Consider the following 14,637-nt stretch of genomic DNA (forward strand, 5'->3'; position numbering starts at 1 on the left):
ATATCTGACCCGTTTACGAAGACAGACACTTTTTTATTAATAATGTTACAATGTTCAGCGTACGACGCAATAATTAATTAATTCGGCCTAGTTCACTGCAATTATTTGAGCGACAATTAATCGTCAAGTAAAATGTCATAATCGTGACAGACAGTCCTAAAGAGGTTCCTACTTTACTTTGAGTCGTCTTCATCAGCCGTCTTCAGGGGAAACCCCCGAGAAGGACAAGGTCTTCGGCCGTTCGGCCGTGGCGGACCAAGTCGTCGGAGGAATCCCCCATGCAGACAAACCCATGGATAGAGAGAGATCTCCAGATCTCGTTCTCTAGGGCAGGGCATCCTCGGATGAGCCTTCCAGCGGGCGTACTCCCACCATCTCCATCCTCCGTACATCTGGTTGGCTTCACCAGTACTTTACATCTCTCTGGTTAGCTTCACCAGTACTTTGTTAGAGGTGGATGGTCTGGGAGGGTGTTACACTGTAGGTGAGAACCTCAGTCTTCTGGGCATCTACGATGCAGATGTCATCTGCCATCTGTCATATGTATATGTGTGTGGGGGTGTACGGGTCGGTGGGCGGATGTGTGTGTGGGGTGTGTTTGTGTGTGTGTGTTTATAAAATAAAATAAAAAAGACTACATTAGAGTCATCTAGACCTCCTAGTTGTAGTAGTGAAGCCCAGTTCTTGCTCCCCTCCTCCACTGATGGCCTGTCTTCATAGTCCACGCTTATAATGAAGAGATGGGGGGAGGGGGGTGTGTCCCCTGCAACACCTCTGCCAGCCTTGAGTATCTGAAAGAAAAGAAAGAAAGAAAGAAAGAAAGAAAGAAAGAATAATTCAAGTAACCGAGAGCCACATATACATATATACCTAGTATACGTATACTCTACTGCATTGGTTCTCAAAGGGGTCCTTGAGGGAGTTCCAGGGGGTCCCCAGCTAAATGATAGATTAGGCACCAAATGGACCCTTATGGGTCTGTAACTCTGAGAGTGTACAAATGGAACGAAATGGACCCTAACGGGTCCATTTGGTTCCATTTGTACACTCTCAGAGTTAAATTGACATAGATTTTACAATATAAATTGCGGTCCAAGTGATAGATATGCCATTAAATGGGGGTCTGTAGCCCTAATGCATGTCAAACTGGGGGTCCTTGAAATTAAAATAGTTGAGAATCACTGCTAGAGCCGTAAAAAATCTTCTCTTAGGGGGGTCCCTGGCATATCTTTTGAAATGGGGGTCCGTGGGCTAATAAGTGTCAATTCGGGGGTCCTTGACATGAAAAAGTTTGAGAACCACTGCTCTACTGTATTCTGTCATAACTGCATAACATTCACAGCCTAGTATATGTAAATTGTATCCTGTCACAGCATACACAGACTAGTATACATAGAGCTTGTAGATCGGCTATTTTCACAATGTTTTCCTCTTTCTTACAAAATACTTGACCATTTGGCCAATTTAGTATTCAAAGTCATTAAATTGTAACTTTATACATGTGCTAATACCCTGTATACACGTATAGGGCATAGCAGTGGCGGCCATTTTGTGGTGTCACAGATAGAAAACCCATTCATTTTTGGAGATTTCTGAAAATGTTTTTTATAAATTATGTTAAGCCTGGAACCAAGCCATCCAGGATCCTGATGAATGTGTGAAGTGATTTACTAGGCCCAGTGGTGCAATAAGCACTCAAAATCTTTACTTGAGTAAAAGTACCAATGCAGAAATTTTGAAATACTCTATTACAAGTACAAGTCTGGTATTCAAACTTTACTTCAGTAAAAGTACAAAAGTATTGGCATCAAAATATACTTAAAAGTACTCATGCACAAAGCGTTATGATGTGACGCGTTGTGAGTTTGTAGATCGGCTATTTTCAAATAGCCTAACTACATAGGCTGTAGCAGGGGTCTTCAACCTTTTCAGGCCAGGGACCCCCAAACTGATGGGGAGATGGAGCAGGGACCCCCTACCTCGTAGGGTAGGGGGGGCTACCACATATATTGTATATTTATGTATACAATTGTGTTTTATATTGCCTGCTCCTATGCACCTGCCCTAATAGGTGTGCAAAATAAAAATTCTCTACAAAATATGTATAAACATACCATGTTATTGTGCATTGTGCCTCCATTTATCTGTTTGCAATGGATTCATGTTATGTTTAAAGACAATTTGACATTTTTGGGGGAAAAAAGAAAAAACATTTTTTTTTTTCAAACAAAAATATTGTTTAATCAAATTTCGCGGACCCCCTGCAGTACCTCCGTGGACCCCCTAGGGGTCGCGGACCCCCTGTTTTAGACCTCTGGGCTAAACGGCTTATGTTTTGTAATAATAATCCAAATCTACAAAGTAACTAGTAACCAAAGTTTTAAAAATAATTGTAGTGGAGTAAAATATTTGTCTCTGGTATGTAGTGGAGTAGAAGTAAAAGTATTGAAAATGTAAAATACTCCAGTAAAGTAAAAGCTCCTCAAAATTGTACAGTACTTTGAGTACATGTACTTGTCACTTTACACCACTGTCTAGGACTGCATAGCTTAGCATCACAATCAAACACAGCTCAACAGTACAACATATTCACTTCACATCACATCACACCACACAACAATGCTTCATCCTGACTAGTTGTTGCTTTACCAAGTAAAATAAAAGTGAAATTAAACACACACATTCCATCAATTCCTTTAATGCTAAGCCGCTAATTAGCTATGCTAAGTCACCTGTAGAAACTCACCTCAGCTGGGTCAGATAGAGATAATGCACTTCTGTTTCCAATGTCTTGTTGTCACAAGTGTGTTTTAGCAGCTTTCACCACTCTGTTAAACACTGACAACTCTACTCAATGTTCATGTGGAGTAACGTTGCATTATGAGTTGTTTATTTTGATATTTTACTAACAAACATTGCAGAGCTTGTAACAACCTGTGTGTGTCTGTCTCTGTGTGTGTGTGTGTGTGTGTGTGTGTGTGTGTGTGTGTGTGTGTGTGTGTGTGTGTGTGTGTGTAGGGGGGGCGGGGCCGACAATTGGAGGACTTATAAAGCCCGCCACTCCCTCCCTCTCTGCTCCCTAGGGAGCGTGGAGCAATAACTAACTACCTCACAGGGCAGGGTTTCTCAAAGTGGGTGCCCCCGGTGGCCAGGTATTGAGGTGTTTTAACTTTAGTGGAGTATTTACACATTTCAATACTTTTACTTCTACTCCACTACATCTCAGAGGAAAATATTGTATTTTTACTCCACTACAATTATTTGAAAACTTTTGTTACTAGTTACTTTGCAGAAATATTATTACATTATAAAACATACATTAACCACTTAGCCCTATTTCTATTTGAAAATAGCCGATCTACAAGCTCACAACGCGTCGCATCGCGACGCGTTGTGAGCTTGTAGATCGGCTTTTTTCAAACATTTTAGTACTTTTACTTTTGGTACCTTTTGATACCAATACTTTTGTACTTTTACTCAAGAACTCAGACCTGCCAGCACTCTCCCCTCAGTGCTCCATATTCATTTTCGTATAGGCTCGGCTTTCCATCCACACACCTGTACTACACCATGTTCCACACATCCATAGTATACACATTCATACACCACTGGTTTTCACGTTTTTTTTTTGTGAAATTTTGCACACACATTCCCACTAGACCGAGGAAGAAATGCCACTTGAAATGTTTCAAATCAGCCTCATGGTGGCGCTATAACAGTTTTTACCTATAACTGCACCAAACTGTGTTAAACTGTGTATGTGCACTCCCTAGAGGCCAAGGAAAAACCTTTGCCCTGCATTTTTCACATCTGCCTCTTATAGCGCCACCAGGAGGCCGACTTATGTAAAACACATGTTTGGATATTAAGCCTTCAGATTTTATCAAAATGTCACGCAAATCGGTACACATGATCTCTAGTCATGTGATCAAGACGGATCCGTTTGATTTTTCATATTTCATCCTGATGGGCTAAGATTGACATCTAAAGTTCGCAGGAGTGGCCCGTTTTGAACAAAATGCCGCAAATCATGAACGCAGCGTCCGATGGCGGTGAAACTTTGCACGCACATTTGCACTACGTTGAGGAACAAATGCCACCATTTGAACACCCTATTACAGCGCCACCAGGAGGCCGATTTTTGCAATACTTTTCTTTTTCATATTACTCCTAGAAATTTTGTCCAAACATCATGCAAATCGGTACACATTATCGCTGGAGTCAATTATCGCTGGAACAACATGTTTTGATGGGGATCGGCTGCCAAAAACATAATTTTGGGGGTCCTTGACAAGAAAAAGTTTGAGCACCACTGATATAGCAACAATATATATTTTTTTTTAAATGAAGACATTTGTTGTGACATTTGACAGTCACAAATGTTCGCTTTAAAAATATATATATTCAAAGATTTGCAAAAAATCTCTAGATTTTTCAAAAATAGCAGATATACAAGCTCATAATGCCGCGCTATGAGCTTGTATATCTTCTATTTTTGAATAGCCAAAGTGTATCTAGTCAACAGACACTAGGCTAAGGAAAATAAGTATAAGCAAAAATGCAAGTTACGCAAGAATACTTGTCGCCATCAAATGTCGTTACAACATCACAGGAATACACTAGCATGGTTGTACAGGGGTCTCCATAGAACGGTATGCTCGGCCACTATGTGCAGGTAGGCCTGTCACAATTATTACATAATCGCCTAATCGCAATTATTTGAGATAATCGTAATATTTTTTTTGCATAATCGTCATAATCATTTACATGTTAAGAAATATCCACATATTATCAAACATTTTCAAAAATAGTGGAAATAGCAGTTCTATTTCCACAATTCATGTTTTTTTTCTTTAAGTATAAAGTTATACCAGGGGGTCCCCAGCAAAATGTGTTAATATAGCGTCACCATCATTTTAAGCACTTTAACCATATTTTATACTTTGGCTATTCAAAAATAGCAGATCAATCGTGGAAATGTGTGCACATCTTTGAATATACATTAAAAAAGAATTAAAGCGAAAATATGTTACTCGAATCTTTGCTTCTGGGGGTCCCTGGCACTCAATGTGTTTTTTTTAGATGGGGGTCCACAGCCCAATGCATATCATTTTGGTGGTCCTTGACATGAAAAAGTTTGATAAGCACTGTTCTAGGTCATCTTGTATTTCCAGTAATGGCAGTATGATGTAAGTTGGCAAACAATAAACACATCAGTTTCTCGGTAATCTCTCTGACGGAATGTCTCTTTCCTTTGTTGCTCCTGTTGCCGCTCCTTCTCACTAACAATGCTTGCAGTCATTGTCAAAGTTACCGCAACTGTACAGTATTTGTCCTTGGCCTTAAAATAAAATGCATACTTACAGGATACATAACACTTTCCAGTTTTGTAAGTTGTCACTTCAAAGTTGTCACTTAGAATATTCACCAACAGTTTTCTGCTGTAAAGTGTTATGTATCCTGAAAAGTGTTATGTATCCTGAAAGTATGCATGTTATTTTAAAGGGATAGTTCACCCCCAAAATGACCTTTTTTCTATCAATTAGTCACCCCATGGAGATTTGAATTCATGGATATGTTTTTGTTTTTGTCGCATTCCTAAGCCAATAATTTGATGACCGGCAGCGGTTCCGATAGGAGACGCAAAGAGTCTCTTTTGTCTCTCCTACCGGAACCGCTGCCTACTGGTCCGCTGGTCATCAAGTCCATGGGGTAACTAATCGATAGAAAAAAGTAGTTTTTTGGGTGAACTATCCCTTTAACAGTGTTGGGCAGTAACGCATTACTTAGTAATATAGTGCCAGTGCCACTGCAAATATGTCACTTAGATCAGTGGTCCCCTACCTTTTCTAGATCAGTGGTCCCAAAAATGGGGGCCCCCCAAATGATTTTGGGGGTTCCCCAGATGAATCGCTTATACTGTAAATACTGCAATGATGTTTTTTGTAAATTCTATTCATATTGTGTTGTTTACAAGTCATGTTCTATTAATATTTTGAATGTTGTTATACATACTGTAGGTAGAGGCCTCGTATGAGTCAGGGCAATTGCAAAGTGTGGTTGCGCCGACGCCGGTCGCGGGTTGCGGCCGCCGGGACTCGAGCAATACGCCGGGAGGAATACCGTCGGAGGCTGCGGCAATTACATTGTCACGTCACTCCTGAGATCGCTTGCGTTTCATTTTGAGAGGATTGATCCCCCCCGAAATAATGTTTTTGCATCAAACGGTCACATTTCGCGCAATTGTGGCGCCCCCTATGGATCAAAGTGGAAATGCTTTTGGGGATTTGTTGAGTAAACCACCCTTGACATGTGATTAAAATTTGGGATTGATTGGATGTTTTGTTCGTGATTTTTGGCGTTTTTTGTAAAACGGGCCCCTCCCGCTAACTTCGGAAGCCATTTACGGACGAACAGTACGGACTATCAAAATTCCGCTTGGAGATGTTTATCGCATGGGTCCAGAGATCATGTGTACCGATTTTTGTAAAATGTGGACAAAATATGTGGGAGGAGGAGCTAAAAGTGTGCTTTGCAGAAAATTCAAAATGGCGGAAAATCTATCCTAACGCAAATGGGCGTGGCCTATATAGGGAGTTGCGTAATGACCCAAGGAATCCAGGGAAAAAAATGATTTTTATTTTACGACCAACGGTTGAGAGTTATATGCCAAAACGTAAAGTGGGCTGTTATAGCGCCACCATGAGGCCGATTGGTGTAATTCTTTTTTTCATAATTTCGCACTAAATTATAAACCTCCCCTCCAAATTTGGTAACTCTAGCTCTTACAGTTTCTGAGAAAAAAATACTTGAATTTGAGTTTTTTCACTTTTCCATTAAAGTGGATGGGGACATTTAATGCACTAATAAATCAATATCAATAAAACTATGCAACCAATCTCTTAGCAAAATGATAGCACACGATTCCCGGTGAGGCCGGTCATTTTGACATATGTCGCAAAATTGGGAAAAATAAACTGTGGGAGGAGTAGCGCGCCAAAATAAAGTTTATCCGGAAGAAGAATATTAAAGTGCGACTATAACAATAGTCTGGTTGCCCTGTTAGGGCAACCACACTAACTAAAGTTTTCAAATAATTGTAGTGGAGTAAAAGTACAATATTTGCCTTTGAGATGTAGTGGAGTAGAAGTAAAAGTACTGAAAATTGGAAATACCCAAGTAAAGTACAAATACCTCGAAACTGTACTAAGTAAATGTACTTAGTTACTTGACACCACTGCTTATAGCAGGGAGAGAAAAAAAGTGGATTTTAATTACATTTTAATAATTTGTACACGTCATAGGTTTGTCGTCGTACAAGCTTCCATCAGCATTTTGTTTTTGTCAGGTGAAAACCTCATAATGTCCAAAACCGTTACTTTTCAGTATTCAAATTCAAAAACGTCAAAAGTAGCAGATCTACAAGCTTGAAGCTTTCGAGCTTGCAAATCTACTAGCTACTTTTCATGCATCTTTGTGTGACACTGTAGTATGATCAAGTCGGGCGTTAATGTACGGAAAAACACAAAAAGATAAGGGGTTTCTGCCCGACGACAGCAACGATTTGCACTTTGAAGAAAAGGGGGGGGGGGGGGGGGGGGGTGGAAAGAATAGAGAAGGACAGAAACAGGAACACAGGTCAGATATGTCAATATGAGCAGCATAGAACGACACATAATGGTGCTTGGTTAATAATAGTGGGTGGAATGAGGCGGTTAAAAATAGCAGCGGATGTAATATCACATAAGGTGCATGATTTAAAAGTAAACCATGGGGCTGTGATTAAAAGACCATTTATTTTGTCTTCTGTCAGATCTAATCTCCTAATGCAGGGGGGAACTTCGGCGGGGACCCCTGGGGGGGCGGTCCTCAGAGTTACTACAGGGGGGGGGGGGCGCCAAATCAAATTTGATAGCAACATCATTTAACTGTTCTGCGAGCTTGTAGATCTGCTATTTTCGGCAAGGAGGTTTGGTAGGAGGAGAAAAAAGAGCAGACCAAGTAGAGAGCCAATGGTCGAGTTTACTAAGTACTGTGGGTTAAATGTCTGAAAATACACATTAACATGAATCCAAAGATATTAATAGAAACGATAGTCTGTAAAATTAAAGACGGGGTGCCGTGATTTTCAGTGACCCCCCCCCCCCCCCCCCTAAACATAATCATCAGGTATTATGGTTAAACTAGCAGGAAGATTTTTTTCAAAAAAGTGTACAGAAAGTGTTAAAATTATGTTTTTATGTGGACACGCCTCCAGTTCATTAAGTATACCTGGTTCTCACCTTAGCACCTCCTCCACCACCTTAGCACCACCCACCTGTCCTAGTCCCTCCTCCTCCTCATGCCCACACCTGTTGTGTTAAGATAATGAGGGGGAGGTTATGTTTTTACTATGTCACTAAAGCGCTGTTTTTCTATTGGCACGTTTGACCCTCAAGGTTTCAGCCTCCAGGTAGAAACTCAAAATAGTCAGAGAAGACATGAAACACCATAAAAACACCACCAGGGGGCTTAATGAAGTTCTATCAACCTCATAGACACATGAAAAACAGAAAAAGTGCAAAACCATGGCACCACCTATTTAACAAAAACATTCATTTACACAACAACGATGAGTGATGTGATGTGTCGGTCATGATCGATTCGTTCAAAAGAACTAGTTCTTTGCCGTGAGCGTGAACGAGCTCGTTCACTTTCCGAAACTGCTACGTTCACGCTAGCTTTCATGCCCCCATCCCCTCCCGACGGGAGGTCGGGCTGTACGCGCGACGTGAAAAAAAAAACCGCTCCCGCGATGGTGTTTTACACTAGAAAATAGCGCTACTGAACGAGAACGTGAACGATTCCATTTGAACGAATCATTGCCGTGAACGTTAACAAAATTGTTTGTTCACTGAAATGACTTTTTTTTTCCCACCACTAGATGATAGTGCTGTCAAACAAGTCTATCTATGAAATGTGTTGGGGGGGGGGGTCCCTGCTTCATCCCTCTCTTAGCGAAGGGGTCCTTGGCCTGAAAAATGTTTACCCCTGTACTTATGTTCTCCTCTCCTCTACCTCTCCTCTCCTCTCTCAGTGGTATGAGAACCCGGACTATGATCTCTTCACCCCGTACAGTGAGCGGCGGCGGCGGCGACCGGACCAGCCTTTCTACATCCTCCACCCGGCGTTCATCTGGGACCTGTGGGACGTGATCCAGGCCAACACGCAGGAGAACATCCAGCCCAACCCGCCTTCCTCTGGATTCATTGGTAGGTCCCTCCTCCGTCAGTGTTACCCTAGCCTGGGATCGATACCTTTTTCGGGTTTATGATCCGGTCGGGAAATTAAGTATAAATAAATGTGAGTGTACTTTCCGGAGACTATTTAGCGTCTGTCTACCTTTGTTATCCCACGGGGAAATTCTATTCCATTTAAATAGGGATTGGGGAAACAAACAGGGGGAACCGCAGCCATAGAGTACAGAAGTCCTGACGTCACTCGTTCATCCCCAGGTTCGTAAAGTCATTTCGCTATGGACAATAACATTGGGTCATCTTAGAATCGTCTCATATAAGAATTGTGGTCCAAAAATAAACAAACTGTCTCGGCGATATTGTCAGGGAGGAGGTTCTTCTGTATCGTTTATGATAGTCAGTCACTTATATTTGATACAGTCTGTTTCTGGCGAAAATTTAACTAATTCGGCGGAAGTAACATTAAAGTTTTCTCACCGTCAGTTGATGCTTCATATCCATAAGAGTAAAACCGCCAGGGTCATTTGTTTATTTTTGGAACACAGTTCTTATTTGACGCAATATTAAATACGTTTATGGGGATTCAGAATGGGGTGGAAAACCGCGAACTAGGTAGACAAACCTAGGATGTGTAAATTACGTCAGACTTCGGTGCTCTATATCGGAAAGAAATTGGGCCTCTTCACAGGTGTTACCAATGATTCTAATGAAGGCTCTGTTCCATTCTGGTCAAAGAGAGTCAGGGTGCTGTTATTGTGCATGTTGGCTCACTGGAAACACTCTGTTACACCAGATTCTGCGTAGCATACGTGATGCGTTTTTGTCACATACTGTATGACTCTCAAATCAGGTTGTTTCTTACACATGTGATTTATATTTTTTGGGCTGTGTTACGATAGTTTTCTTTCAAATGCTATAATTTAAGCCCTGTGTATGATACATTTAAATATCCAATCTGGCAACACTGTCTCCTCTCCTCTCCAGTGTTAAATGTGTTTACAAAAAAAGAAAAATGAGGAAAACTGTTCGTTGACTACCCTTTTTCACTGACTAAAACTATGACTAAATATACTGAGAAGATATCCAGTAGAACTAAGACAAGTCATTTGATGCTTGGTTGTGCGTGGGTGTTGCACTCCCGAAAATAGCCGATCTACAAACTCACAACGCAGACGCATTGTGAGCTTGTAGATCGGCTATTTTCGGCACACACCTAAGTATAAATCAGGCATTAGATGCCATCACGACCTGCCAACATACATTTTTGGCGACTAAATCAACTTCTAGGTTTAGTTAACTAAAACTAGACTAAAACTAAAACGTTTCAGATGAATAAAGTGAGTGAAAGAAGATTCAAATTAATTGTAATTCTAAAGACTATGACTAAAACTAAATCCAAAATTAACACTGCTTCTCTCCTCTCCTCTCCTCTCCTCTCCTCCATCATTAAAACAAACACATCCGACGTGTTCAAAGCCTAATGTAGCAGATTAGCCGTGCCGGTAGCTGCCTCCACACTTAATTTAGTTGCGCGTATAAATCAGGCAAGGTTTCACTTTAAAACTATCAACTAATTACCTTGATTGAACCATCTGGGGCGTGTGTGTGTGTGTGTGTGTGTGTGTGTGTGTGTGTGTGTGTGTGTGTGTGTGTGTGTGTGTGTGTGTGTGTGTGTGTGTGTGTGTGTGTGTGTGTGTGTGTGTGTGTGTGTGTGTGTGTGTGTGTGTGTGTGTGTGTGTGTGTGTGTGTGAGTATTGTACAGATCCGTAAGCTGTTTAACAAAACAGATCGATGACTGGGCGTGCCTGAATATTTGCCGTCTCACTCTGTGTGGACTTTCAAGATGCTCACTTAGAAGGCCTCCTGTCACAAATCTTGCAGTTAACCACAGAACACTAACGTTGGTTGAATTTCACCCGAACAATTGTAATCATGTGATTTTCATAGCGTTGCTGATGTCTGAGGTGGGCAGGTCCTTGGGTACCTTCTGGAGGCTCACGGACGTCGTAGAATGTAGGTTTGTTGCCCTGCCCCCATCCCTGTTTTTTTCTACAGGCAGGTCTTTGTGATACGTTAGTGATAGAAAAAAATGGTCACAATGGTCAGCTGATGCATTTAGACTGTGCCTTCACTGGACAAGCCCACATGTCCCAGGAATGGATGGACCAAAGGCAAAATGTTCCCAGCTCCATTATTATTATGTTTTGAATATTTTTTTAACAATACCTGTTTTTTTAAAAACATTTTATTTCATGTTGAAATATTAAAGAGTACCTCAATTCGCCATTTATTGTGGTAATTCAATATGTTTTGATGAGAATTTTTTGTATTGGGTAAAATATACCCAACGTTAGTGATGGTGTGACTATTTTCATCGTTAGTGTTCTAGGGTAAGACCTGGTTGCCCATTTTAAGTTGAATTTTCAGTCTAAAAACAGTGTCTCATCCGTTATTCTGACTAATTAATGAAGTGGTCACTCAGAGGCAGTTAGGTTGAGAACCACCGCGATTGGTTGACTGTATGAATTCGGTAATTAGGCTGAATTGTGGACCGTTTATGTCTATGATTGATTGATTGATATCTTTATTGATCATGAAATTAAACATTATGTCGCATAACCCACCATAATAAGGATAACGCCCCCCCAAAAAAGCTTAGTTTGTTTCTATTCCATTGCGGTATGAGGTGTGTATGAGGTCAGGAAGTGTGATGCTCGCAACTGCATGCATTTATAGAGTTCATGATGTGCTGATGGTGTCCCTGGGCTCAATCGCAAAAGTTCTGCACCCAAATTAATTGGACTCTGGCGAATAACTGTGTAATTAGGCGGTTGCTTGGATTTAATTCTGCTTAATTAGTTTGCCGTTCGTCCTTTATTATTGGTCAGACTGGGGTCATCATAACCCACTAAAACCGGGAAAGCGTCTTGTGTCATTTCAGATTTTAGCATTGGCTGTTCAAAAAATAGCAGATATACAAGCTCACAGACACGCTGCAAGCTTGCACATCTGCTATTTTTGAACATTTGTCGAAAATCTTGAGAAGAGTGAGAACTGCAGGTTTAGAAGGTGTTCGTAGAATCGGCCTCAGATCTTAGTGGGATAATTATATCCACAACCCATTTAGAAGGAAATGAGCTTGTGAGTAACAGCCTAGATGTCCGACGCAAGCTCATTTCCTCGCCAGGCTGGAGGTTATCTGCCTAATTCAAATCATTAAGAAAGAAGAAAAAAAAACAGTGGAATGAAAAGACCGTTGTGAAATTAAAACAAGAGCAAATGCTTTGTCATTAACAGTGGGGGAAAGTAACTAAGAACATTTACCGTACTGTACTTAAAGGACGACTTAAACCCATTTTCAACCTACCTTCATGTAATTGGTCCTCACTAATGCTCATGATAATATGGTACCATTGTTCTCTACCCCGTCTCGGAGGACGGCTGTGGACAGTTCAGAAACCCGCCTACTGTACCTATCCCAGCTAATAGAAACGGCAGGCTTTCTATTCCTGGAAAGTTGGAAGCCATTGTTCTTGTGTTAATACAAAAAAAGATATACTGTCACTGGTAGGCGGGATTCTGCAGTTTCCACAGCCCTCCTATGAGACAGAGTGAGTAGAACAAAATTGTACCATTTTATCATAAGCATTAGTGAGGACCAATTATATGAAGTTAGGTTGAAAATGGGTGAAGTGGTCCTTTAAGTACAAGTCTGAAGTACTTTGTACTTGACTTTTTACAAAACAATTAAATGAAATACTTTATACGAAACATTATTTCATAACCTTGAATCCTGAAGCATTAACAAAGTAACGTGAACAGCTGATTTGTGTTTGCATGGCTGGTAACTCAACAGCACTTTATTTCAAAACGTGTCCCACCAAACATTTAGAGACAACACTGTAAAAGCAGCATCCTGTCCTTTAACCACGCAAACCCCAAATACATTGTCTTTGGGGGGAGGGGGGGGGGTTTGTACTGTACTTGACTTGGGTTGGGATCCGTAACCGGAGGAATCATCAGATCCAACATCGAGGAACAGGAATCGGTTCCATCACATTTTGAACCGTTTCTCGAACCGTTTTTTATCACACTGTCAGAACTGGCGTGTTGACTGCTATTATAATTACAATACGGTGGTTCTCAAACTTTTGCATTTCAAGGACCACCATAACTCTGAGAGTGTACGAATGGAACCAAATGGGTCCATTTTGTTCCATTTGTCCACCCTCAGAGTTACAGACCTGTATAGGGTCCATTTGGAACCCCCTATTCTCAAGTTTCCCAAGGAGCTCACTGGGGAAAAGGGGGTGTTTTAATGTGGGCATCACTTCCTGTTGTCACTCATTCAATTAATTTGAGGGATCAAATCAGTCAACAATAATGTGGGAACACAACCTGACAGAAATCAGAAAATTAGTCTGTCTACTTCCCCTACAAGATCTTCCTCTACACAGCTGATTCAAATCACTTAACAAGCACCATGTAATCCTCATGTAGAGATTCAGGTGTCACAGCCAGTGTTGCCATTTCTGCTTATTACAAGCATATTGTAAATATTGGTAGTTGCGGGTTGCGTTTTTTTCCCGGCTTGTTTCTAAAGTGTAGTTGCTTATTTGGGCTTGCTTCCTAATGTTGTTTAAACCAGTGGTTCCCACATTTGTTCATGTCAAGGACCCCCAAATTAATATGTAATTGTCCATGGACAAAAAATATTTTGTGCCAGGGACCCCCATACAAGATTTGTGTTGTTAAAATGTTTAAAAAATATTTAAAATCATATTTTTGGAAAATAACAGATCTACAACCTTGCAACGTGTCGCTGTGAGCTTGTAGATCTGCTATTTTCCAATAGCCAATGTAAAGTGGTAAAACACAGCCGAGTAGCTTCTTTTTTAGCTTCTAATTTTCCCTCTACACCCCCCCCCCCTCTTTTTGACAAATGTCCGCCTATTAGGACGTGCCTAGAAATAGGGGGCGCTATAGGGTTCATGTGGTTAATGACAAGCAATTTCAGTTTGGATACACACAGAATCACAAGCAAGTTGACAATATAAAAATATACACACATTTCATTCACACACACTAACATGTGTAGGGCAGCGACTCCCAAGCTGTGGGGCGGGGGCCCACTGACGGGCCGTGAGGATATTACAAGTGGGCCCCCCAAATAATTGGCAAAAAAGAGTAGTGATAAAATAACATTAAAGAAAGACTTCACCCATTTCCAACCTATCTTCATATAATTGGTCCTCACTAATGCTCATGATAACATGGCGCCATTTTTGTCTACTCTGTCTATGTCTCAGAGGAGGGCTGTGGACAGTTCAGAAACCCGCCTACCAGTGACCTCATCGATGGGGAATCCAAGCAAATAAGAAACTGTTGGTTTTCTATTCCT

General features: G+C 41.0%; 1 protein-coding gene across 2 annotated transcripts in view; it reads left to right on the plus strand.

Moving 5' to 3' along the window:
* LOC311041109 (beta-galactoside alpha-2,6-sialyltransferase 2-like) overlaps window positions 1-14,637 on the plus strand; it is a 65,510-nt gene that overhangs the window by 33,834 nt on the left and 17,039 nt on the right. For both annotated transcript variants that reach the window (XR_014600350.1, XM_084051596.1), the window contains exon 6: window positions 9,077-9,251. Coding sequence is in view for 1 of the 2 variants with exons in the window: in XM_084051596.1 (XP_083907722.1) it covers window positions 9,077-9,251 (175 nt within the window). In the remaining variant the exon portion in view is untranslated. The remainder of the gene's footprint in view (window positions 1-9,076; window positions 9,252-14,637) is intronic.

This window comes from Gymnoscopelus microlampas (genome assembly GCF_963454915.1).
Source record: "Gymnoscopelus microlampas genome assembly, chromosome: 24".
NCBI lineage: Eukaryota > Metazoa > Chordata > Actinopteri > Myctophiformes > Myctophidae > Gymnoscopelus > Gymnoscopelus microlampas.